This window comes from Lytechinus variegatus, chromosome 4, assembly GCF_018143015.1.
Source record: "Lytechinus variegatus isolate NC3 chromosome 4, Lvar_3.0, whole genome shotgun sequence".
Lineage (NCBI taxonomy): Eukaryota > Metazoa > Echinodermata > Echinoidea > Temnopleuroida > Toxopneustidae > Lytechinus > Lytechinus variegatus.
The window spans coordinates 37,961,633-37,989,425 of record NC_054743.1 but is presented as its reverse complement, the minus strand read 5'-3'; the positions used below and the strand labels follow the sequence as shown (position 1 = coordinate 37,989,425).

Sequence of the window (27,793 nt, the reverse complement as noted above, 5' to 3'; positions counted from 1 at the left end):
CTGACGTGGCCGGGTTTGAACCCCGACCTCCCAGTTGTGAGACGGACGCTCTACCAACTGAGCCAACACACCGGTTGCATATGCCAAGTATTCAGTTTTCTATGCCTTTATCTCCCTGACTTTGGGATTTACTACTATATTTCTGATAAGGTCTTGTGTTGCATGTAAGCATAAGCAAGTATTCCGATGCTTATTTAGTAATTAAAGTATCTGCAAACTTGGATGTTGAAAGAGGAATTGTGACAGTTCCTCATCTTCATCATCACCAAAACCACCACTTGTTCCTAGGCAAGGACTTGTACCACTGGAAGAGAACACAGTTTCATCTGATGAGCAGGATAAAAGAGTGTCATCACTACCTTCATCATCAGCATCTTCATGGCATTCTTCCAGTCTGTTCAGCGGTGGATGGAGCTGAGGGGCACATGGTGGCTGCAAGAGAAATTGGGATAATTCTAGATCTTCACTATCTTCAAATGGACATTCTTCCTTCCATCCAGTTGACTTTCCATGCTGGGATGATTGGTCTTCGCTGTCTTGACTGTAGAGCCGTCTCACAAATCGGTATCGCCCTCTATATAGACCTGGAACACAGATTTTGACCTCTTGGCTGTTTTCTGATGATTGATGCACGGACTGAATCTTGGAAGAACACATCTGCATTTCGTTTATCTCTGACATGATCTGAGATTTCTCCTTACCCTGTGGATATTTAGAGGAAACAGGTTTCAGAACATTTCTAGATGTAGAAGACAGACTTCTCAAGGGTGATCTGGAGCAACTATTCAGCCTTTTAGGAGACTCTCTGACATCCACTGCCCTCCTTGGGCAAATGGATGTATCATTGTAGCTCAATCTGTCATACCTGGAAGATGATACTGTTGATACCTTTTCATCAGTAGCTAATCTCTTCACTTTGCTGCCTGTAGCCACACTTTGAACATCTTCCTTTAGGGTGTCACTTAAACGCTTCAAGTGGCTGCGGGATGTGGAGTGGGACTTTTTCTCATCACCATCTGTACTGCACCTGGATGGAACAACCAAAGTTTGTTCCCTGGGAAGAACAGAAGTGAAAGGCATCTCTCTTTCATCCTTTCCTGGCGATGTCTCTTTTGCTCTTGCCTGTTCTCTACCATTCTCAATGGATGTTGGATCCTTCTTCAGCTGCATCTGCCCCCCGGCTACAGCAGACTCGGAACTCATTGCAAGAGATGATCCCCTTGCACAAAACTTCTTGGGTTCTCCTGAATCCACTGGCACAGTACCATTGTGGATGGACGACACCTGTTGGTTGACCGTAGAAGCAACAGCTCTGACTTTACGCTTCCTCGACAGTCTGTCTCTGTTGGGTTTGGCTGTTAATAAAGAAGGACAAAAGAAAAAAAAATACATAAGAATCCTGAATAGTACAGAAATGAAAATATGAGAGTGGGCAACATCTATCTTTATTGCTCAGTGGTTCTGCTCTTCACTTCATATTATTCTTCTTGAGGATATCATCAAAGAGTAGCTTGATTCATTTATGACTTATATGTGTTCACTCTGAAATCCATCTTAACATAATAATAAGACCTCATTATTGTAATGACATCAATCACAGAAATTATACTGAATTATCTAAACCAAGTCCGCCAGAAATAATCAAGCCAAAAGATAAATGCTGACAATCAAGTGTGAAAATGAAATATCAACCATTCATATAAAAATCATTCATATATAACATTGAATAATCATCCTTACCTCTGACTTCTGGCTGAACATCTTCTGTTGCTACTGGTGTAGGAAGATCCACTGCCTTGGATTGATCACTCAGAGGGACAGGTCCTGATGAATTGTAAGCAGATGAGGCTTCTGCTACAGGGTTGCATGCAGGCAATGTTCTTGAGGATGAGATGTATGCATGTGAGGACCTTAGTGGTTGGTGACCAGGTGAGGACCTTACTGACTGGCTACGGCCATTAGAAGTTCCTGGTGGTGGTTGGTGTCCAGGTGAGGGCCTTACCAATGGGCTACATGCACCTCTATTAGATGTTATTGGTGGTGGTTGGAATCCAGATAAGGTCCTGACTGATGGGCTACATCCAATAGAGTTTCCTGCAGGTGGTTGGTATCCAGATGAGGGCCTTACTGATGGGCTGCATCCAATAGAGTTTCCTGCAGGTGGTTGGTATCCAGATGAGGGCCTTACTGATGGGCTACCTCTACTAGATGTTCCTGGTAGTGGTTGGTATCCAGATGGGGGCCTTACTGATGGGCTACCTCTATTAGATGTTCCTGGTAGTGGTTGGTATCCAGATGAGGGCTTTACTGATGGGCTACATCCATTAGAGGTTCCTGTTAGTGCTATGGAGGGGTTACTTCTATTAGAGGTCACTGGTCGTGCTTTGTGTGTAGATGACGGACCTTCTGATGGGCTTCTATTAGAGGTTCCTGGTGGGGCTGTGTTTGCAGTTGAGGGACCTACTGATGGGCTACCTCTGGAGTTTCCTGGTAGGGGTTGGTATCCAAATGAGGGCCTTACTGATGGGCTATGTCCATTAGAGGTTCCTGTTAGTGCTATAGAGGGGTTACTTCTATTAGAGTTCACTGGTCGTGCTTTGTGTGTAGATGACGGACCTTCTGATGGGCTTCTATTAGAGGTTCCTGGTGGGGCTGTGCTTGCAGTTGAGGGACCTACTGATGGGCTACCTCTGGAGTTTCCTGGTAGTGGTTGGTATCCAGATGAGGACCTTACTGATGGGCTTTCTCTATTAGATGTTCCTGGTAGTGGTTGGTATCCAGATGAGGACCTTACTGATGGGCTACCTCTATTAGATGTTCCTGGTAGTGGTTGGTATCCAGATGAGGACCTTACTGATGGGCTTTCTCTATTAGATGTTCCTGGTAGTGGTTGGTATCCAGATGAGGGTCTTACTGATGGGCTACCTCTATTAGGTGTTCCTGGTAGTGGTTGGTATCCAGATGAGGGCCTTACTGATGGGCTTTCTCTATTAGATGTTCCTGGTAGTGGTTGGTATCCATGTGAGGGCTTTTCTGATGGGCTCCATCCATTAGAGGTTCCTGTTGGTGCTATGGATGGGTTACTTTTATTAGCGGTCACTGGTCGTGCTTTGTGTGTAGATGATGTGTTTGTAGTGGAGGGACCTACTGATGGGCTACCTCTGGAGTTTCCTGATAGTTGATTGCAAGCAGGCGTGGCTCGTGCTGATGGACCACATCCATTTACGGGGCCCACTAACGACATGCACCCAGGTGAAGATGACTCGCATCCAGATTCAAGAACCGCACTTGAGGTTGATGGGCCATTGGACCTTGAAAATGACTCACATTCAGAGACTGGAACTGCTCTTGAGGTTGCTGGAACATTGGATCTTGAAAATGACTCGCATCCTGAGACTGGAAGTGCTCTTGAGAATGATGGGCCATTGGGTATTGAAGATGACTCGCATCCCGAAACTAGAACCGCTTTTGAGGTTGATGGGCCATTGGATCTTGAAGATGACTCACATCCAGAGACTGGAACTGCTCTCGAGGTTGAATGGCCATTGGATATAAGACTGTTGGCAAGCTCTTCACACATTCTCCACTGGTTCGGTTGGTGCTGACCAGATGCAGGAGTAGATGGATTTGAACCCGCTGGTAGGTGTAAAGGTGATCTCCTCACAGACCATTCTTGTGCCAGACTCTTCAGGCACGGGCTTGATGCCGAAACTCCTAAAAAAAAACCAAATAAAATGGGGGAAAAATAATTAGTGCTAATTTAAAACAGACTTGGCCTTTAAGAAATATATGAAAAAAAAAAAATTATAATATCATTATTTTTCAAACTAACTACCGTATATTTTCAAAGTCACAATTCTGGTACTAATACAGACATCATTACTAATCTGTTCATGATAGTTTGAAAATGAAATGCTCCCAAATGTGTAAAGATAATAAATTGTTATGTATTCAGTACTGGATCACATGCTGATCATCTCTCAGTACTACTATTAGCTACAGTGAATGGCAATTTTTCAGAGATTTATAGTAAATATACTGGTTCAGTCTACAAGGATTCATTAATTACCTGTGTTAGACCCGGAGAAGTTGTTTGGTGCTTGTCTCTCTGGTGTTCTTGGATCCGCCTGTCCAGGATAATTACACCTTGAGAACTGTAGGATATAAAAAGAAATTTTAACATATTGAAAATTAATAAACATGTAACACAAAAAGAACCCTTTAAAAAGGAATGATATAATGTTGGTAGAATATACAATGTACTATTGAGAGAGTTCAAAGGAACAAGTTCATTTAAATAAAGTAGTAAAAACATATAATTTTAAGGTATTCCCTTTGGGGTAAACAAACACATTCAGAATATGCAATTATTGACAAAACATCTGCTGCTTTTGAAAATGTAATAATAATAATAGGTATATTGACCCAGAGAAGCCACTTCAGTACTGAAAACCATTCTCCCAATGGGCCATGCTATTATTATTGTAAAGCCTAATTGCTCAATAGAAATAGAATGTACAACAAGTACTTTGTTTTATCTGACAGTTACCATAGTGGCAGTGCTTCTCAGCCAATTGAAATTAAGGAAAAGTTGTCAGATCTGACTACTTGTCAGACAAAAATATTGATAAAATGATATCCTCGAGCTACACATCTTGACATAAACTTTCCTGATTTACAAGTGTATTCAATTCATCAGAAACAGGCAAATCGAAGGGAAAATAATCAGTGCTTTGTTACATTGGTAAAACAATCATTGCTTGATTTTCATCAATTAACTCATTGCTTCTAAAGGGGCTATGAAATAATGCCCATGGAGTACATACCAGGGGTTCAGCAAGGTTTTCTTTTAGGAACCTTGCTAGACTTGTGAATCTTTCTCTAGGATCCTTCTTGATGACTGTGATTAGGCGGGATGGTGTCCCGATGATGATGCATCCTTTGCGCCCTCTTGTGATGGCAGTGTAGAGGTGCTGCCGGTTCTCGTAAGGAGAGTTCGGACTGAGGACGTAGACAATGTGGTCTGTCTCAGATCCCTGAGTTAGAAAAGAAAAAACAAGAGTAGGGGAAGGTGTGGTAAGTTGTGGCACTTTTTGCTTTTTTGAACTGACAACAAATCTTGTAGAAATAAGAACCTTGCCTTAAAATTTCATTCTTGGGAAATATTCTTTACTATATATATAACTTTCTACCCCCACAATGAAAAGTCACTGTCACCTTTGAAAAAAAAAGTCAAATGGATGAACTTGCCCCATCTGTAGGGGTAAGTTGAGCCACAGAAACTATGAACAATATGTATGGGGGAAGAACCATTATGTAATTTATTTTAAATTAAAGTCTTTCACTTGCTAATTTTCTATAAATACTAACATGCTCCAAAAGTAAAAACACTGTCATGTGAATTTGCTCCTTTCTGCCAGCATATTGAAGGCTTTTTAATTTTTTTTTGTTTACATTCATGTACATTACCATAAGAATTACCATGGCTCAACTTGCCCCGTGTTGGCTGACTCAAATTACCCCAGTCCAAACTTCATGTGATATCTCATTTCTTATGCATCCATCATGTAAACGACTATGACAAGAATGATGATCCATACCTGGACTAACAATGTTGTTCTTAAGTCTTTATCATATTTAAAGAGGTGTGTGGTTAAAAAAGCACACACCCTTCTTTACTTTTTGCTTAAATCTTTTTTTTCCTCAAAATTGTACTTTCTGTTTCAAAGTTGAAAACAATGTGATGCAGGGTTGGCGGATTTAAATCACGTTGATTTAAATCGTGATTTAAATCGCGATTTAAATCACCATGATTTTTAAAAAAAAAATCATTGATTTAAATCACTTCCATTGAAAAATGTACAAATCATGGACAAAGTATTTGTTCAATGCAGTTTTAATTCTTCAAGTCAACTGAAAAACTTTGAATTAACTTTATATCAATAAAAGATCAACAAAGTCTTCATATCTACTTAAAACAAATTAAAATCAAATTAATAAAATCAGGTAATTCCTTAAAAACTACAGATGTATGTTGTCAATAGGTACTCATTTTTTGTAAATTATGTCGAGTTTTTCTTCTGAAGTTTTACATTCTTTGTCAGTTATTATTAGTCAATTTCTTTCTTAACATAAAGTTTTCACATAATCCATAGACTTTTCAGAGAGCAGTTTGTAAAAAAAATATATAATATATAAAAGTCAATGAGAAAAGGTTTGTTGGCAGTTTTCCACTTTTGATCCTTCGCCTACACATAACTACTTCTAGCTGTCATGTAAAATAAAAAAAATGATACCTGCATGTAATCAACATATTTAACATGCCTCTTATTTCGTATTGTTACATTTATCATACATTTGATGTTTTAAATAACATAATTATAAAAATCACATTAACATAATGTAGTACAGTCATAAGCTTTCTCTTATAAACCTTTTAAGTCACTGCAGCCCATTTTATGTTCAGTGCTACAAATAATGGAAGTTTTGTATCTGCATGTAATAATGGAAAGAGCTCTATAACAACAATTTGCAAAACTCACTGCATTTTAATGTTAAGATGCAGGTACTTCAGTTACAATCATTGGCAGTTGTAAGCTGTGTCTCATTTAAAATAAAATACTTCTTTTTGTAATAATATATATGTTGTAATTTAAGCAGTTTTGCAGTTTTTATCCTTTAAGTTAAAAGTAAGTAGATTCTTTTTCATACTTCATGGATCAAACAGATTTTTTTTGTAGAGAATATGGGAATGAAAATTGTAGATTAATGTAAAAAAATCACAGTAACAGAATGTAGTATAGTCACCCTTTGACTAAGCTATCTCCTATATTGTTCTCCAAAACTGAGAGTTTTGCATCTATATCTGTAGCAAGAGAAGAGCTTTTTATCAAAAAGATCCTAAACATATACAGTTGTAGTCTCTCTTTGACTATTGTAAAGCTGTGACTAATTGAAAAAAATCATTGATTTGAATTATTTCTCTTACAATATACATGAATACTAGTAATTGGCAAAGGGTTTGTTGGCAGTTTTGATAAGGGATTTTTTCTCTTGGATTTTTTAAATATTTGAATGAAAAATCCCAGAGGGGAATTTTCTCTACTCACTGGGAATTCCCTATGGAATATTCCTTCATAGGCCTATGTATGATAGAATTAAGTTCAGATACATGATTCCTCAAATTTATTTTTAATTGTCCATTTTTACTGGATTTTAATTACAAAATATGTGGTTAAGAACAATAGTAGGGGTGAAATGTATAACATCAATATTGATGTCATTGTTAGAGTAAGGGGGGGGAATAATTACCCTTTTTTTTCGAAGGAACTTTAAAAAAATCAAAAAAATAAAAAAATCTGATTTAAATCAAAAAAATCTGAGTTAAATCAAATAAATCCGATTTTTTTTTATTTTTTTAAAAAATCAAAAAAATCGCCAACCCTGATGTGATGGAGTTAGGGGCCATCACAATGTCTGACTCATTCATCATTGGCCTTGGGGTGGTGGCTCAACTTGCCCCTATACTCATTAACATTACTCCTGAGGAACTATTTCATAAGATTTTTCTGGACTAACCTTGTCTTTGGAATGATGCATGTAATGATGCGATATTGACATAAAAAAAAGCTGAGAGTATTGTTATGTTTTAAAAGAAATCTCTGCAAAGATGCACTAGCTTATAGTGCAAGCGCATTTGAATTCAATAAATTGATGCAATCTTGCTCCTTTACCACACCTCCTGGCGATATGGATTTTCATTGGTTGAGAGAGATGAAAGTGCTATAAAACAGCGTTTCTCATTGGGTATTGCTTGTAAAGTAGGTATGTCTTACAGAGATAAAATGAAGGTAAAATGGAACTCAGAATACCAATTCTGAGGGATTTTAAGAGTATTTTATGTCACTGATTTTAACAGAGGTAAAATGGATCTCATTATAACACCCCAGGACTTTACTTCACACATAACACTTTGTGAAACATGAGCATTCATAATACACAAAAATGCAAATATGGAAGCAACCACTTGTGATGATAGGATTGATCTGATTAACTCATTGAGTGCTTCGTGCACGCTACGTATCCTACTATAACATGCCACACTCGTGCTCGCACGCCTACTATTGACTGCTTTGTGCTTGCATTGTTTCCTACCCTCGCCTGCTTCGTGCATGACTGCGCACATTCGGAATTACAATCATTGTTACGTCGTTTTGCATTGTATTGCGCATCGCATGCACGCCGTAATTAGCACTATTGTGTGCAGTGCGAACTCTGCTTTCTGACAGATCAACTTACGCGGTTTACATTCAACTTTTTCGAGTATTTCTACATTTTTTACAAGATATGGCTCCGCCTCTGAGAGGAAAGAGACCTAGGTTTTTTGATCCATACAAAACACTCCAAAAAATGGAACTACTTGATACAACTCATATTTTAGTGGTAAAGATAATAACCAATCCATATAATGAAGACACCATTATAAGGGGTATGAAATTTCTTACAATTTTATTACACAATATTTTGTGGATAAACTAATCGTTAGAGAGTTACAAGCAATTGTAATCATGACTATTGAAAGGAGTGAATACGACTCACGATCCCAAAATCAATGTGGCACAGGGGGGTATTGTGGCTGGCACAGGGGATTAGCATCGGATTAGCACTGTGGCATTGGGTTAGTAGTGTGCGTGGCATGCTAAGAGTTAAAGAAGAAAAAAAAACTCCAAACAGAACAAATGTATTGCATTCATGGCCTAAAACCTGGATTTGCAGACAGTATTAATAAGTACAAGGTTAAGGAAAAATATTAAGCAAACTCGAGGAGCATTTCATGAGGTTTATTGCCAGTTTTTGCCACACCCAATTTTTTTTTTAAATATTACCTTGAGTGTTTGATATGCATTTGAACATATATTTGCTACACATGAAAAATTTGCAATTCCCTACAAAATAATCAAATCACTCTACTCACAGCTAACTTACTAATTTAAAGGGGAATTCAACCCAAATGAAAACTTGTTTTTATGAGGAAAATACAAATCAGACATGCTGAAAGGTGAAAGTTTGAACAATATTAGACTAACTAGAAAGTTATGAATTGTTAAGTTTTAAATATTGGTAATCACTATACCCATGGAGACTTCATATTGGCCGCATATGGGATGTCATAGTGACGTAAGGCAAGGACTATTCTTGCATGTACTCAAATACATATGGCTGAAATAAATTTTTCCCAACATTTTAATTTCAAATTATATTTTTCTTTCATGAAGACATAAAACAATATACTACCTGGGTTATATTTAGATTACTGCCCCTAGGGAATGGGTACCTTGAAGAAAACCAAAAATCCCTGATGATAAAGTACATGGCCTATGGGAAAGTTGTCCTTGCCCCTCGTCATAATTTACTTACCCAGTTGCCAATTTGAAATCTACATAGTATTATTAGTGATCTCTATTTTAAAGCAGCTATAACTTTCTTATTGCTTGTCTGAATTCTTTCAAACTTTCACCATTCTGTTTAATGTATTTTTCCCCTTCCCAACACATTTTATGGCTAAGGCTGGATTCCCCTTTAAATTACTCAAATAAATACCGAACACTTGTTTACACAATGCCCTGTCAATGATAACAAAACTATTCTAATCCACAAGAAACATAAAAAAAGAGAGAGATATCAAATTCGACCTAACCAAAGAACCTTTCTCTCACGAAAGTAGGACTCATAATATACAAAGAATAAAAACCACACTTTCTTGGTATATTCGTGCTAACCCCAGCATGGGGTCTTGGATTCTTCTTCTATTCATTAACTTCCTGTGTTTTCTATTTAATGAGTGTGTACTTGCTGAAGAGGATGGGTGCATAGATTTTTTCCTATGCATTGACTTTCTGAGTACAAAATATTCAATGAGGGTGTATTGATTTTATTCCGCTATTCATTAACTTCCTGTGTTTTCTATTTAATGAGTGTGTAATGGGTGAAGAGGACAGGTGCATAGATACTGATACCCTGTATTTTTTTTATGCCTTGACTTTCTTAGTAGACAATGTTCAATGAGGGTGTATTGATTTTTTTCCCTTCTATTCATTAACTTCCTGTGTTTTCTGTGCACTTGGTGAAGAGGATGGGTGGATTTATTTTTGCACGCATTAACTTCTGGGAGTACACAATGTTCAATATGGGTGTATTGATTTTATTCTTTCTTCCATTCAAATAAACTCTGTGTTTCTATTCAATAGGGGTGGGTTGAATGGGTTGGGAATTTTAATAGATGTTTTCTATACATTGACTTCTTGAGTTCAACTAGGATGTACTGATTTTATTTTCCTTTTCACTCGAACTTCCTGGTTTTCTATTCAAGGCGAGCCTTTCAAATATATATTTTTTTTCCTTTTCACTGATCTCCTGGGATTAAAGATGAGGGTACCTCCCATTTTTTTATACTAAAAATGAAGGTACTTGTATGTGCATTTAGAATAACATGCAAAAGGGCTGTGTAATTGATGAAAATGAAATGGAAGAGGAATTAACACCAATAATGGAAAATAAAAACATTGTTTGTATTTCCAAGGAGTAGACAAATTTGTGGAACTAAAAAAAGGAAATTTAGAACATAAAAACATGACCCCCAACACCCACATTCTTAATCATGTAATCTGAGTTTGTAGTTCAAAATCTATGATTAGAGTATCTTCTAAGAACTCTCCATTTTTGTTGGCTGCTGAGTATTTTTTACCATTTGGTAAAAATATGTAATTTTTTGTAAACTTTCATTTAATGAATGCACATTAGTACAGAGTATGGAATATTAATATTTCAGCATTATAATAATGCGAATGCTACCTCTAAACCAATGGATATTGATGAAACTTCAAAGTTACTTTTAAGTATGGATGATCAATATCTTTATTTTAGAAAAATAACATTAAGGGTCCAATTTCAATTCCATAAATCTTGTCCAGACCTGCCAACCTGAACAAGAACATTTCAATATTTTAAAATATAAAAATCAGTATTTCGGTGAGAAAATTAGTATTTTCAAAGAAATATCACAGCGAGGCGCGATAGCTAAGTCGGTAGAGTGGGGGATTTGTATTCTGGTAATCCAGCACATGGTGCATTAGTGCCCTTTGGTAAGGCATTAATCCTCATTGCCAGAACCTTTAAGCCGTCGGTCCTCCAGTTACTTGCTTACAAGCATCCATGCTTTCTTAGCAATCAGGTAAAAAATCACCACCACAGGACAACACATAAAACTGAAACTTTATATATCAATATTTGTAAGTTTTTTCATTTTTCAATACTAAATACTGAAAATCTGTACTAGTTGGGTAGCTCTGAGAGTCTTGCTTAAAAATTTGGCCTAGCTTGGCCTTGTTGGCTCATTTGACAGACTGGGGAAACCCAGCCTATGTAAGAACATCATCTCTGAGGATCACTGCAAATGAACTTACCTGGTAGGTGTTGATTGTCCGAGCCCAAGCATACTCTATCTTAAACTTCCGTATCAGATCTCTCAAGTTGACCTCAAACACCTTTCCTTCTTCTTCGTCCAGTGACTGGAGAGTAACAATATCCCTCTTCTTGTTCTGTTCCACCTCCACCCTCCACTGACAATAACAAAAATATTTTTATTTGGTTTCAGGCTTTAAAAACTCTTGTCAAGATAAAGCATTACTAAATATTTTCAAAAAAATACAACAACACAACAAACTTTGATCGTTTTTACCGAGGAGTTATAGAAAAGAAAAAGCTTTATGGGATGAGCTTTTCTTTGCAATATCACCATTAGATGACTATAACTACAATTTCCCATTACCGGTACACAAAATGTAGATAATTCATTCATCAAATGAAAAAAGATAATACTTTTCACTGATAAATTAAATCATCTAAAAAACTTCCCATGACAACTAATTCCTCTTTTAGAAAACATGCTTTATAGAATCATCCATATTATATTATGTAAAATCAGCATCAAAATGTTGGATGGCAAGAATGAAACTATGTGTAATAGATAGACAATGATGATGGTGATAATAACTGGCATTTATCTAGCACCCTCTATCGAGAAACCATAAAACCTAAACTGAAGTTAGTCCTCTTCATTCACTCACATTTTTGATGAAGAAAGTGTCTCCATTATTGATGCGTCTAATTCTACAGCCATCATCCCCATCATCCTTGCTTGAGCCTGCTTCACCGTCCCTCTCTCTTTCTTTCTTCTTCTTCTCCTTGGCCTTTGGATCATATTCCCCATGGACTACAATAGTACCGTTCTTTCGAGCACAGATCTTGTCGTGGATGTGGAGGTCAAGCCCGCCTCCTTTCTTATACGGGGCATGGGCAGCGTAGTGACGACAGCAAATCCCATTGATGTCCTTGACGTCAACGCTGAGCAAGATGAAACAAAGGTAAATAGGAAATATAATTTATATTGCAATGGTAGAGAACCACTGAATCTCGACTTTATTGCGAGATTTTGTGGCCATAGATTCCACATATCAACCAGACTCTGCACATCTACCGTGGAGTAAAAAACGAAATTGACACCGTATAAATCCCAATTTTATAAAGGAAAAAATATGGTATGAACGCATAATCACTATGTATGGCTGGAACGAGTATCTTCTTTCAAATAATTTGATATCATATTTATGAGGTATGTCTTCACGCACGGGTAGTCAGTAGGTATTCTTTGCAGTGATGTAAATTTTGATTGTGCCAAAGTAAGGCATGACTGCAATGAATGAATCCGGAGGCCAGTGATGTCATAATCCTACATGAGTTAGTCAACATATTTGCAAATCCCTTTTCAACTAAATTAACTTGAGAACTGATACTAAAAAGTGTTACTTAAACAATTATAATATAAATTACTGAAAAGGGATTTAGAAATGGATTTTCATGCAACCCTTGTAGGATTATGGGATCATTGACATCAGGGGTGGTATTCTGGAACTCTGTTATATCTTTTGTCATAAATTTTGTCATTTCTCTCCGAGATGTGACACCGCTATGATTGTCACAAATCGGTATTCTGAACATTGTCTTTTCCCTGTCATATCTCTCAAAGTTCCCACCCATCTTTTCGGAAGCGAACCAATCAAAATCATCGTTAGTTCCCAGTTGGAGCCCTTCTAGCCAATAGGAAAGCCCCGTGGCAGGTAGGGCGTATCCCCAAAACAGTTGCTGGCATCGCGCAACTACGCGTATATTGATGCGCTTAATTACAAAGAGAGACAGAATTTTAGAGGAGAAGTAGAAAAGTAAGGAAAACAGAGAAAAAAGGAGGAATAAATATGTAGGGCCTAACTAATTGTAGCATGAAAAAATAATTTTGAAAATTGTCATGGAAGATGAGTGAAACTAATACCACAATCTTATCTAAATAATATAATTTGCTTGACATTCAGTCGGCAGGGTATCGGGATATTTGGTACTAAAAGATATGACAAAATTTATGACTGCTACCCCGTCATAACTTTTGTCATATCTTTTGCTTGTATAAAAGGATTATGCGCATTTAAAGCCGCATATTTTTGCTGCGCGCTAAAGAGAAGAGACAAAATTTATGACAATTTTTGTGACAAAAGTTATGACATCCACCAGAATACCGATTTTGTCATATCTCTGAGATAAGATAAAATATGGAGAAAAGACAATGTTCAGAATACCGCCCCTGGATTCATTCATTGCAGTCATACCTTACTTTATCACAAATCAAAATTTACATCATTGCAAAGAATACCTCCTGATCACCAATATAAAATTGTTTGGGAGACCATACTCTTTCAAGCCATATATAATAATTATGTGTTCATGAATTGGGGAGTTGTGAACAGTCAAGTTTTGTTTGACTCGCACAGTAGAACTTAAAATCAAGTTACACAGCATTATCAATAGACCCAATCTATCCCTTTCCTTTAAAATGTACATGTATGATCTATTTCCAACTTTATTTTCAAGATTTCAGTCTGGTTTCTATAAATTAATGAAGAAACTTGAAATATCATCATCATCACCATCCAATAATGCTTTCAGAAAAATGATACAATTATCTTCAAAGGAATGATCTCAAACAAAAATCAGGGTTGTTTTGTGAATTTGTTGTGGAGAGGTTTACAGTTTAATCCCCTTAACAAAATCAAACTCAGTAAACAAATGGATTCAATTTCCAATTGGTCTAATGCCAATTTGTCCACTATCCACATGGTCTAATTGTCATTTTGTCCACTCACCATTTTGTCTAATAACCAGTTGGTCCAATAGTCTTTTAGTCCATATACCGTTTGGTTTCATTGGATTAAGTATTGTACAACGCCTACTTAGCTTGTTGTACGCGAGCAAATGGGAGGATGAATGTCAAACATTTGTACTGTTGCACGCATGAAGACGTACCATCTAAAATGTACCGTTGCACGGCTTTGGGAGGCGACGTCACAATACGATTCAATTCATTGCACTCAGTAAATGAAGGTTAAATACGCGCATAGCTTGCTGGCTACATGCGCAATGCTGCCCGGGATCTTGTGCGCTTGTGGGATTTGCTTTTTGCTTTCAATTTTTTTGCTTCCTGTTCATAGATACTGCAAGAAAAAACTCCCCTTTCCCCCAATATTTTCACTAAAAATCTGAGGCGTTGTAAAACACAAATAGCGAATATTCTTATTTGTGCAATGGTGCGAGATTTCGCATTCGGTGAAAGAAAGAAACACTCTATTCAACTCGGCTAACGCCTCGTTGAATAGAGCATCTTTCTTTTCGCTATTTGTATATTGATTGGGTGAAATTAAAAGAAAATGGGTATTAGACCAACTGGTTATGAGACGAAATGGTTGTAGACGAACTGGTGATTAAAAGAAGTGATGATTGGACCAAATGGTTATTGGACCAAATGACCTTTTGATGAAATGTCAATGGACGAAATGGCATTAGACTAAATGAAGGTAGACAATGTGAGGAGTGGACGAATTAGCAATAAACAAATCGGCAGTTATCTTGACCAAGTAATATCAGTCAGTCAATTTATCATATGGTTAATGTATACAGATAGACCAGTTCGTAGTTACTTCATGGGTAATTTTGGTCAAATGACCTTTCATTTCTTTCATCATAAGCAGATTTCAACGCAAGATAATACTTAACAATGCCTTACATAGCAGGATGAAGAAATTGAATAGAGACTAGAACAGCACACCACTGAACACTTTATGAAGGTATTTGTTGCATTCTTACTTTGAATGCATACCATAGCATGTTGCACAATGTACTTGGCAAACTGAAATACCAGTCGTTCGTGGACGCATTGTTGTTTTTGTGGATGTAAATGAAAACGACAATTCATACGAATATATGAATAATCAAGACATCAAAGTTGGTGCTCATCTCATCAGATTTTAAAGCACCATGTCACTTTAGTACAAATGACCTTCTTCTGATCATGCGTAGTATCTTTTGATCATGCGCAGAAAGGAACTACGAACTGGCTTATTAGATTTATTACACCTCCATAATACATGAAACTTCTAAATTAAGCTCAGTTAGGTGTAAGAATTTAATATTTGGCAAGTTGCATGTCTAGCTGCCAGACTCGCATACTTACTTTCTGAATGCAACAAACTGTGAGTTTCTGTCATCTTTGAATTGGGGCTTGCTTTCGAGCAAGGTCTTTATCGTCTGATCTAGACCTACAGAAAATAGGAAAAGGGAAAGAAATGTCACAAGTGAATAATGTTGTGTATAATTAGCGTTTGGCTGGATCATATCTGAAAATTTAATTCTACATAATTTGGATTTTTGGATGGCAGGAACTTCAAAGTAACAATCTGAAGGAGTGATGCCATTCTGACATATTTAGCATAATTGAGATTCCATATACACACAGACCATTATATGCAGACCTTTAGCATAAAGCAGGGGTGAACAATGATAGATTAAAAAGAGAATCTGCACAACATAGATGCCAGCAAGAAGCTGCCATTATCACCATACCAGCAATTGTCTCAACATTCTTGATCTATACTTCTGCTCAATAACTAACTATTTGGTTTTCTGTATGCAATCCTACAAAGCTGAACTTGAGACTTCCCCTACCATTACTAATGCACAGGTATCACTCACCATTTCCAGCTTGACGTGCCGAGGTGTCCAACAATTCAAACATGTCAGGTTGATATTGAAGGTCGCTCCGTTTCTCTTCGGCTATTTTCCTCGAGTTCTCATTGATGAGTCTGCCGCCCTCGTCGGTCCTGTGGTTTTTCTTCAGTGTATGGATACAGTCACTGTTGGTTTCCTTAAACACTAGCGAGGAGGGAATTGTGGATGCGAAATGAGCATGACAAAATTGACGTTTGATAGTAGTGCATGGAAATAATCATTGGCAATTGATAGAGATACATTGTAATTTGCAAAAAAAAAAAAGACAAAACAGGGTGGAATGTTTTACAGCCAGCATTAATGCACCAAGTAAAATTATTTTTTTTTTTAATTACCACATTGAATTATTAACAAAATTAAGAATTGTGAATAAATTCAGAATTGTTATCTAACGAAATTTCTATTACTTTATCACCACAATGGTGGATATTTTCTGAATACAGGTAACTTTATCCAAGTTAAATCTCTGGGTCAATAAACAATTTGTTCGACATTGAAAGGGTTTATAACCCATGTTTTCACATAATATGGTTTGAATTATTTTGCAAATAGGTTTGCCTATGAGATGAAATATCAATCTCTATTACATTCAGGTGGGTGTCTCAATAAGCCGTGTGTAATTATAAGCAACTTTATAAACAACTGATGATTCATTCTTAGGGGCTAAATCCACACTAATGAAACTTTGGTTCTCAAAATTTACCTAAAAAAAAGGATCAACAGTCGTTCGTAAAGCCACTCGTCACTTATGAACAGCTTTATAAAACACCTATCTGAATGAATAGCTTCTTCTTGGCTTCTGAAATAAAACGGGGCCCCGTCTTACAAAGAGGTATGATTGATCCAATCAATCATATAACAGTGTCATTATTTTTTCTACAGGAATTTTGCACAATGTCCTTTGTAAAAAAGAGAAGCACAGTGAAATTTCAAGAAAGCAATGAATGTGCTGCACTCGACCCAGGTGAATTGAATGGGTACCTGGCAGGATTAATTCCTTGAATGCACGAACGCTGAAAGGCAGCTCAAGCTAAAGCCGGGGTAATAATAGTAATAACACGCCCCGGAATAGAATATTTCTAGATAGATGGCGCTATACAAATGCCTATTATTATTATAATTAATGCATGAATGTACATTAAAGCTAGAAAACATTTTCAACAAAATATGCACTCAAGACTCCTGACAAGACAGAGATTGGAACCATGCTTAATAGATGTTGACATTGCTGGCCGTCCATAGATGCGATTGATTGGATCAATCGCAACTCTTTGTAAGACGAGGCCCAGATCTGATAGAGTACCTTTGATGATGTCTTGAAGGAAGTTTCCTGGATCGATGGAAGGAAGCTGATGAGGGTCTCCAAGGAAGATGACCTTCTTGAGGCTATGTCTAAGAAGTGCACTCAAGACTCCTGACAAGACAGAGATAGGAACCAGACTGCATTCATCAACGACGAGGATCTCAACCTTCCTGTAGATGAAGTTCTTTGGTTTAGAATTGCGGGCAGTACCCAAAACGCTATGAAGCGTCTTCGCTTTAAGCCCGGTGCGTCTTCCGATGATGGAGGCTGCACGGCCGGTAGGGGCTGTCAAGAGGACCAGTGGTAAATCCTCTTCTTCGTCTTTCTCCTCACCATCTGAAGCCTCATCAGTAGCTTCCTGGTTACCATCTTGCGCAGCTTCATTGAGTAAAAGAAAAAAAATATTGACTTTCAAAATAAACCCAATAGAGCAGAAAAGTTTGCAGTAGTTTGCAAATTACAATGATAAAGATGAGGAGTGTTTAATATAAGGACTTGTCAGATGTTTTATCTGACAAGTCATGTTTTCTCTGACAGTTAACACAGTAACAGTGGTTCTCAGCAAATCAAAATCAAGAAGTTGTCGGATGTTGATGAAACCCTCACCAGGGGAGTGTTTCATCAACATTTTTGTCCGACAAATTGGCAGATCTGAAAACTTTCAAGGATTGGCTAAGAAGCAGTGTTACTATGGAAACTGTCAGATAAAATGGTACTTGTCGGATAAAAAGTATGACAAATCCTTTCATAAAATGCTCCCCAGATCTGCAAACTTTACTGATAAAATGAATTAAAGAACTGTACTTATGATTCCATTCTGCCTTCTCATGTAACTCTATTCAACAAGGAATTAATCAATACTACGAAAATTTCTTAATTGAATTCTAGCATTTTTATATGTAGCAAGCCTAAATAAACAATGTATTCTTACTAACAAGCAATGTGACTTCACACTATCGTTGCTGAATAATGCACAATTTAATCAATCGCACCAAAAGAAATTGATTTCATACAAATTAAGCCTTAGGATGGTTAATCGAGGCTTTGGAATAAATATCAAGATATTACAAAAATCCGAGTCAGAATTCTGGAACCGAATACCCAAAGTGGGGTGGTATTTTTCTACAGGGCAATGCCATAATCAACATATTTGTACGTCCATCCCCCATTATTTTCATTTTAAACTGTTCAAGCCACTATAATCTGAATGCATAAAATCCTTCCATACGAAATAGGAAACAAAAACAAATTTCTTCAGGAAGTTTCCACAAAGACATAAGACATACATAAATGTACCTTATGGAATCACTCTATAGTGAACATAGAAGTCGTCGTGTCGGTGCAAGAATATCTTTAGCACCACACTTTCGCGCATTGCATGCATGCAGAAATGCAATTTATAATGCTCATAAGTGCAACGTGTAGGTGTTTCCTCACTGGTGAGGTGCGCGAAAGTGTGGTACTAAGGGCGTTCCTGCACCGACATGACAAAGTTACGGCTGAAAATATTTTATTCAAATAAAAAGAGTAAAATTCAGAGCAAAATGCTGAAAATTTCATCAAAATCGGATAACAAATAACCAAGTAATTGAATTTTAGAGTATATCAATATTTTGTGAAAACAATTATAAGCACGTCATCATGAAGATTTTTTTAGATGGGCTGATGATGTCACATCTCCACTTTCCTTTTTCTTATGTTACATGAAATCATGAATGTTTCATTTTTTTCATACATGTGTAAATAATGACATGTCTCCATTATGATGAAATAAGTTGCAGCAATAAATAACCAATGCACTTAATCAGTTGTCGGTCCAGTTATTTTAGTTCTTGGTACAAAATGTTTGAATAAACCTAATTTCATATAATAAAATACAAAAGAACAAGTGGGGATATATTATGACATTGTCAGCCCACCTAATGAATACTCATAAAGACATGCCTAGAACTGTTTCACCAGAATAATGCAAATCTGTGAAATTCAATAACTTTGTTATTTGTTATCCAATTTTGATCAAATTTTCAGCATTTTGCTCTGTAAATTTTACTCTATTTATTGAGATACAAATATTTCCAGCCGGGACCATCCCTTTAAGTCATCAAGTACATGTTAGTTACATTATCGGCTCTGATTCAAGCTCCGAGAGCCAATGATCCTCTAATGTGTATATATATTCTCTGCATGATTGTAGCAATGACAAATTTTCTGTAATGTTGACGATGACGAATAAAATCACATCAAAATCAAGTGAGTTATTAGAATCATCAAACCTTTCTCTATTTTAAGCTTCCTTTCATTCTCCTTGTATTCGAGGTACTTGGAAATATAGGAGGCTACAACATGAGTCTTGCCACAGCCTCCCCTGCCGAGGATGATCGACACTGGAGACTTCCACATGTGCATGACAGCCGGGAGTTGGTATTCATCGAGGTTGAACTCTGAGAATTCTTCTGTGGGTGGGGTAGACTGATTGGCAACAGTTTGGTGAAGCAGATCTGATACCAGTGCACGTGCAATCTTCTCCTCATATCGGCGATATCTGTTCCAGTGGTACATTGTTTCAGATTGGGGTATTCTTCTGCAGACAAAGGGAAGAGAAAGGCAACAAAATCAGATTAAAAAAGAAATTCAGCAATTCGTTAGAATTTCTAATAGTGTTCATTATTCATTTTGAATAGCATTACATCCAAATTCAATTATTCAAATAAGTAAAATGAGAAGAAAATCATATTGTTGCCAATTTGATGAGCAATGCAAAACAAAAATTTAACATATGCAATCACACATCTGATGTATGTAAAGCTTACTGACTGAAACTCTCTTCTGCCCACACCAATTTATCAACATTAGCACACTTGTCAATGTAGGAAGCAGTCGAGGCAAATCAATGAAATGCCAGTACAGGCTTTCTTGGACTTGCTTTACATGAAAGAGACGACTTACCATCCTCATAAAATTGTGCAATACCTATATCCCTTAGTATGTATACAATGGTTTCATTAATTATGAAATCAGTAAAGCAGGTAAGAGAGTTTAATCACTTTAAACTTTGAACAAGAACACTATAATACACCTGATTGTGCAGAATAAAAAATACCCCTCCAAAAATCAAACCAAACATACTCTTCGATAGTCACCACGTCTCTCTTCTGAAGCTCCACAAAATGATCCTCTTTGATGTGACCAAAGGGAACATTTGGACAACAGGCATCTCTATGCCAAGCCTTTCTCATCATGTAATCCTTCACAAATGTGTGTTTTCCTTCCCTGCATAAGGACTTGACCAAGTCATAGTCCTTTATCGCCTTAGCCATCGTGACAGATAAAGGTAATGGTCTTTTGGTTTGTCTGGATGATGAGGTGCCTGCGTTGTCTTGGTGAGCAGTGGATGTAGAGGGTTCATCATGGTGGCACTTCCGGTTACTGGGTGGTTTGGAAGATAGGCCTTGTTGTGTAGAGTCTTGGGTGCATTTGAAGAGGTTGGCCGGTATCAAGCCAGCTTTCACGAAGCCTTGGAAGGAAGCCTCCACCCGTCCCCAGCCGTGCTCTTGCATGGTCTGTGGTTTTTGATAAACAAAGTGTGGGAGAGAGAGAGGGGAGATGGGGAAAGACAGACAGAGAGAGCCAGATGGAGATAAACAGAGAGGATATTCAATTATGTAATGCTCCACTGTCTTTTCAAGGCTTATTCATTATCGTACAATGACATTGAATGATAATAAACTTTAACCAGACCTGAATGACAGGAACATCTGGGCCCTGTCTTACAAACAGTTGCGATTGATCTGATCAATCGCAACACTCGAAAGCTAGCAAAGTCAACATATAAAATGCATGTTGGTTCAAAAACTTTTCTAGATATGAATGTACATCCATAAATTAATCGATTTCTTGACAATTTGCTATGTTCTTCTTTGTTTACAACAGACATTTTGCATATTTCCTGTTGAAAAAATTAGGACACTGATGGATTTCCATAGTCACGATTGATTGGATCAATCATAACTCTTTGTAAGACGGGGCCTTGTATTCACTCTTATTCATGAACAATAAAATAAAGTAATTCATGTCCTTTATCAATCACAGTAGGACATGTTTCATAACAAGTGTATTATCATTCAGTACAGGCTCATCATTATTATCTAGCTTTACCTAAAACACCTCTGCATTCAGGCAGAGAGGCAAATCTAAGACAAAGGACTGGTGATAGGAAATCTCAAACATGGATATTGAGCCCAATTACCGTGGTACATGTACACGTATAGTAGTTACCATAATACTCTTTAAAGAAAAAGTTACGCATTGAAGATCATCTCACGAACATCTTACCGTATAAAATCCTAGGTCTTCAGGGGAGTTTTTGAGCACCGATTCAAGATCTTCCAGGTCACTCAATATATCCGTTGACAGGATAGCCAATGCTTCCTTCTCCATCAACAGAGGGAGCACTCTAAAGAGTACCGGACACTTGTAACATCTGTAGATGTACCGTAGGTCAACTGTGTAAAAAAAAGTTTTGAAGGAATATTGAATGCAATGCTCTAATGAAAAGCGTTAGAGCAGGTTGATCACTCATCAGCATTGTATTTCTTCATGATTTTGAATTCCACGAGTGCCTCATTAAAAAAATTTTTTTAAACATAACACAAGACAAGATCCCCTCCTCTTCAAACATGTTAACAGCCCCCACAAAAATAAGAGTAACAAAATTCTCTTTTATTCCAGGTGATGTGTGATGTGGACACTATTTCTCTTCTTTTTATTTCACCTCACAATCAGAATAACTTGCATAAAAAGATGCATTTGTTTCATGCCAAGCACTTACCCTCTGCATTTATTTTCACAAAGCCACATGTGACAAATTTCTGTAATCAATTTTTCTTCTTCTAAATGTGCTAGATTTAAGTTTGCCGAAAGGCTTAAAATACATGTATAGTCATTTGTACTGTACAAGTAAACAGCTGATGTGCCATTAAAGTGCAAATAAGTACTCTATACTCCCTGAATATTTGGATAGTACATCATGCATAAAAACTGGAAGACCTTACTTTCAAGACCAATCACACAATACAGAATTTACAGATGAGAATATTTTTGTCTGTTAGTCACTCACATTTGGATTGCTTCTTCTTCTCCTCCTCCTCCCGGTCATGAGGTACACCACGAAAGCATTTATTGAATGGATCAAACCGATAGATCATTTTCTTAGCTGCCTGTATCAACAGTTTTGAATCGGGGTCTACCTCCATCTTCAAGGCTTCTTCCAATGCCTTGAAGAACTGATTGAAGGTGAAGTTCTTCACCTTATTCCTACTACGGCACTGATTGAAGTAGGTCAAAAAGGCTTCCTTCATCTGGCCCTCAGGAATTTTCGGGCTTGGAAAGCCGAAAGAGTACTTGAGCAGCTTGTTCAGGATGTCCTCGCCATTCGTCCCCATCTCCATTCGGAGAGAGTATGTAGGTGTCCCCTGAACATGGTAGACATTGTTCACCAAAACAGCATCAAAGGAGATGATGAACCAAGGTCCATCCACCATGAATTTTCCCTTGACTTTGATCTCTTTGTTCTTGCCCCCTTTCCTTATCATGATACCTGAAAAAAAACCATTGTGAAAGGTAGTTAGTAGGTAGCCTTGGGCCCGTTGCATAAAACTTTTTACCTGAGAAAACTCAGGTTGTTTTTACCGGAGTCTTTGCCCTGTGTTAAAGTCAATGGCAGAAATCAGTCTAACCTTGATTTTCAGTTTTTACCAGAGTTTTCTCAGGTAAAAAATTGTATGTATGCAACAGGCCCCTTGTCTAGAATTGAAAATCAAATTCACTGAAAAATAAAAACCGTTAATTTAATCTTGACTACAATCATATGGGTCGAGTAGGAATGTCCAGAGAAATCAAGTAGTCTATGCTTTTAAAATCAGGGTACCATCAAGACTTCTTCTTGCATACATGTATATGGGGGGCCATTTCATAAAACTTACAATGACAAACTTGTAATCCAGTAAAAAAACTCCTGAAATTCTTACCTTGATTTACCTTGATGTTGGGCATAAAGCATAGAAGACTTAATTGCCCCTCTAAATCTGATTGGTTGATGGTAAATTTGTTATAAGCATTGAGCATTGATGTTATTATTATTTGTGAAGTCTTGAAGGTATTGTTTAACTTTGTGAGCAACCGATTTAAAAAATTCTCAAACCAAGATGAAACATGTGTACAAGTGCATGTATTAGAACTATAAACCCTGAAAACAACCATTATTGAGAATGAAAAGCTTAAACTACAAGGCAAACCCCGATTTTGTAAATAGGCGTCTTATAGACACCTAAATAGTACACATAAGTGTATGGGATGAAATTAAGATGGTGTTTATATTTCAATTTTTGAAGCACTGAATAATTATTTTCGAACGCAATTTTTTCTGGGCTTCATTTTTGTAACATATCACAGACAGAGGCGACAAGTGTGACCTTCTAGCTCATGTTTTTTTAAAGTCAAACCAAAGTTAACCAATCACGTTAATGGGACTATGTATAAAATTTGGTGGTAGACTTGTAATTTGGCCAACTGTGTGTGATTTTGCATATTAAGGAATACTCAAGAAATAATTTGCTTGGTAATTTTAATACATTGGGAGTATGAATTCATAGATTGAACAAAATGTTTTGAAAAAGACAACTCTCCAAATTACACAGAGGTTTTGATATTAAAAATTCTCAACATGGCTATCATAAAATCTCATGAACAGTATATCATATGAAATAGAAAAACATAGCCTTTGTTTTGGCATAATTGCAGGTTTTGATCAGTCACGTTTGAATGATTAAGATTTATTGAGAGCAATAATGCATATTTTCAGACATTTCTCTTTATCACTCTGAAAGTCTTTCCTATTTTTTTTCTGAGATGAGATACTTTTGTTTAACAGAAATTTTGATACTTTGATGGAATAATAACCCATGTATCATCTTGCATTTTGAATACAGTTCTAAAACCATTCATCGAGCCTATCAGCCAAGACTGGTTTTTACTTACGCTCCCTTGTTGGAGTGGATATACACTCAAAGTCTTCATTGAACTCATAAAAGTCATCCACGTCATTGTCATAGTTATCCTCATCTTCATCATCAGGTCTCCTGTCTGGTTCAGAAGAATTGTAATAAGGGAAATACCCAGAGATTTTGACTGTTGGGAGGTTCTTCCCGTCTTGCTTCCCTTGTTTAGGCACGGGCATGACGATTTCTTCTACTCAATAGTTACCTTCAAAGAAATAAGAAAGGTATACCATTTATTTTATATGTGATGATTATTTTTTGTTGCTTCCATCAAATTTCAGCTAAAAAGTACACACAAAATACAACAAACATTCAGAGATACTGGTAAAGGAGATGACAAGAAGGTTTATAAAGAGCTACCACCTAATTCCAACCTAAGTAAGCATATCAAATTAATTTCTGTTTCTCTCTCTATGGTACAGTTAACTGCCGGAACTCAGCAGGACAGCTTTTTGCTGGTAAATGCCAAGCTGGTACAGTTTACATTACCAGTAATCACTCTTTGGTCTTTCTTATTGAAGTGGAGACAATGACAGAGCAGGGATTCAAACTCAAAAACTTGCAATTATGAGTCCTACATTTGTAGGCAACAATCACTAGACCACAACTTATTCACAATACTAGTACTACAATATTGACGAGCATGCACTTTTAACCTCAATAAAATTGACAAAATCATCAAAATTGTCAAGGAAGGCAGATTGTATTTGTCCTATGAAAGGGCGAGCGTCAGAATGTGAAAATTTTCAGGAAAATACGAGCTTGCAGCAAACTGGCATGTCTTTGACTTTTCAATTGACATGTAGCTACCTAACTTCCAGTCAGGCAAGTGGCACATTCTTTTAAAATGTCGGACATCAAATGAATTTCTCATTGTCAAGATGTTAGGAAATTATTTACAATTGACCAATAAAGTTCATGAGGGTCTAAAGACCTTTGACATAGAATCAATCATGGCTTTATTGACTCATGAAATACAAATTCATGTGCAAGCCAACAACATAGAGGCCTAAAATAATGTTAAAATCGACTGCATGCACTCTGAAAATATTTGATATTATCACCCGTATCAGACATCTGAGCTGGTCATTTACAAAACCGTATTGCCCTACATTTTACTGAATATCGGGAAGGGTAGGTATATTGTTCGTATTTTCCTCGGTCTCAATGCGCGTATTTACTTTGCATGCAGAGACGACGCAAAATATACCTTTGTATTTTCCCTGGTCTCACATCCGGGCATTTTTGGATGCGTATAAAGCCCGGGTATAAAGAGATACGCTTCATAAGGATCCGCGCACACAATATACATGTACATGTACGTCATAATAAAGACAACGCTGGATCCGAGCGCTTGCAAGTACGTCATAATGGTAAAGTGCAGAGCCTAGACCGATATTAACATGACACAATAGAACTCTATTTTTAAAAGAAATATCTTCATTATCATGATTTTTGCTCTAGATATCTGATTTGGATGATAATAACAATATTGACTGGCTCTTCTTTCGGGAAACATCAAATACATTGCCCTTAAAAGACCCATCTTGCCCTCGTCTAAAGACTCGGGCCAATATGATTCTTTTGCTGGCAATATATTTGATGTTCCCCTCAAGGCCAGTCAATATTATATAAGTATTTCTGATGTTAGAGTTCCTTTCTTCAGGTTCAAGTTTGTTTATTCAAAACCAAAAACATCACATCATAATCAAAATAGATCATCATGTACATACAACGTAAATGAGTACATAAACATACATCAATTAGATATATGAATTGGTTTTAAGACCCCTTTAAAAGCAAAGCTTGTGAGTATGGCCCTGGAATACTATGATTATTGACATAAAACAAAGGAGAGAGAACAAAAATGTATAAGGTTAAGATGCTAAAAATAGAATGGAAAAACTATTACAAACACACATATACATTCTATACACAGACACGCACACAACCACATCCACCCACACATGAACATACTACTAAACATAGATTCTGAGTAGGTCATCAACTTAAAATACATATTGAAGGAAAATAATCATAATCTGTCAAGAAAGTACAGTAAGTTTTGGATAATCTTTTGAACATGAAAAGAGTTTCGCTATTTTCTACATACATGTACACATATATCAACAGGTAAATTGTTCCACTCTTTAGGTCATATTACATTTGTTCTCGCAAATGGCTGACGAATAAGATCCTTTTGATGTGCATTATAATTATGTATTTTTTAATTCTGAAGAAATTTAAGGTACATTCTTGGGGCATTGATTGTACATGTAGTTTGAACATGAACAATGAACAATTAAACGACAAAAGTTCATCCCACCGCTGCCACCAAAATAAATATGTGCACATTATACAATTGGGTAAACGTCCTTTCTTTCACTGTAAACTTGGTAAGCCAACAGAAGACACAGTGAGGATTGTTATGCGTGAAACCATTTTACTACCACACAACCCAGTCTCGTATCTGGTGAGGTGTAGTCTTATATCCAGATGTATTAACATTAAATTGCATTATACAACATACATGTTTTGTGGATGACATAGTAACTTACAAGTAGTAAGTATGTAAATGTAGTAGTTAAAGGTAATCTGCACTGGATGAGTACAATGTACATGCAGACACTGTTCGTATTATTGCCAACTAGCCTGGAGGCGTCTGGGGAGTGAAGTTTAATACTCTACGTATATCACTCCCCTAACGCCTGGATTTGCTTTACATGCCTCTCCGTGGAGGCAGTAGAGCTGCCAACTTGGATTAAAAAATACTTGCATCTGCCTATAGATATCAGGAATCGCAAAATATTTGTTTTAATCAAAAAATATCATATAAATTTATGATATTTATCAACCGAAACAAATATTTTACGAATCATGATTTTAATTGGCAAATGCAAGTATTTTTAAAATCTAAGTTGCAGCTCTGCACGCGTGTTACCGCGTGTGTATCTAGGTATCAATAACAAAAGAAATAAAAATGGCGACGTAAACAGACGGGGTAAGAGAACGCTCTTGCTCTTAACTTCTTTCCATTTTAATACTTTTTATTTAATCAAAATAACAAAAAAAGTGAAAAAATGGGAGTAAACATAAAACTTGCCCATGTACATAACTTTGGGCAAAAAACAAAAAATAAAATTGGTGATTTAGGTCTAGGTTCAACACGGGTAATCCTGGCCTCCACGGAGAGGCATGTAAGCAAATCCAGGCGTTAGGGGAGTGATACGTAGTAGAGTATTAAACTTCACTCCCCAGACGCCTCCAG

General features: G+C 36.8%; 1 protein-coding gene across 2 annotated transcripts; it reads right to left on the bottom strand.

The window, feature by feature from the left end:
• On the bottom strand, positions 1-24,744 carry LOC121413996. Of its 2 annotated transcripts, XM_041607030.1 has the most exons (15): positions 24,506-24,744; positions 22,587-23,066; positions 21,803-21,972; positions 20,597-21,030; positions 19,744-20,051; positions 17,471-17,848; positions 16,132-16,311; positions 15,614-15,698; positions 12,126-12,402; positions 11,463-11,618; positions 4,827-5,036; positions 4,070-4,154; positions 2,790-3,714; positions 1,741-2,729; positions 1-1,355 (listed from the first exon to the last, which is right to left on the bottom strand). In XM_041607030.1, the coding sequence occupies exons 1-15, from the start codon at positions 24,702-24,704 to the stop codon at positions 202-204; spliced, it is 6,030 nt and encodes a 2,009-aa protein (XP_041462964.1). In that variant the 5' UTR covers positions 24,705-24,744; the 3' UTR covers positions 1-201. The 2 variants fall into 2 exon arrangements, with proteins under 2 accessions (XP_041462964.1, XP_041462963.1); XM_041607029.1 differs by having other exon boundaries at positions 1,741-3,714.
• Positions 24,745-27,793: the final 3,049 nt, after the last annotated feature.

What these genes read in the sequence shown, in the direction of transcription:
- LOC121413996 (XM_041607029.1), bottom strand. Translation starts at nt 24,704, where the DNA reads ATGCCCGTGCCTAAACAAGGGAAGCAAGACGGGAAGAACCTCCCAACA. An exon ending in AAGACCTAGGATTTTATACG is followed by an intron (nt 21,031 to 21,802) that starts GTAAGATGTTCG and finishes CAAAAACCACAG; the next exon opens with ACCATGCAAGAGCACGGCTG. An exon ending in GACGTGGTGACTATCGAAGA is followed by an intron (nt 20,052 to 20,596) that starts GTATGTTTGGTT and finishes CTTTGTCTGCAG; the next exon opens with AAGAATACCCCAATCTGAAA.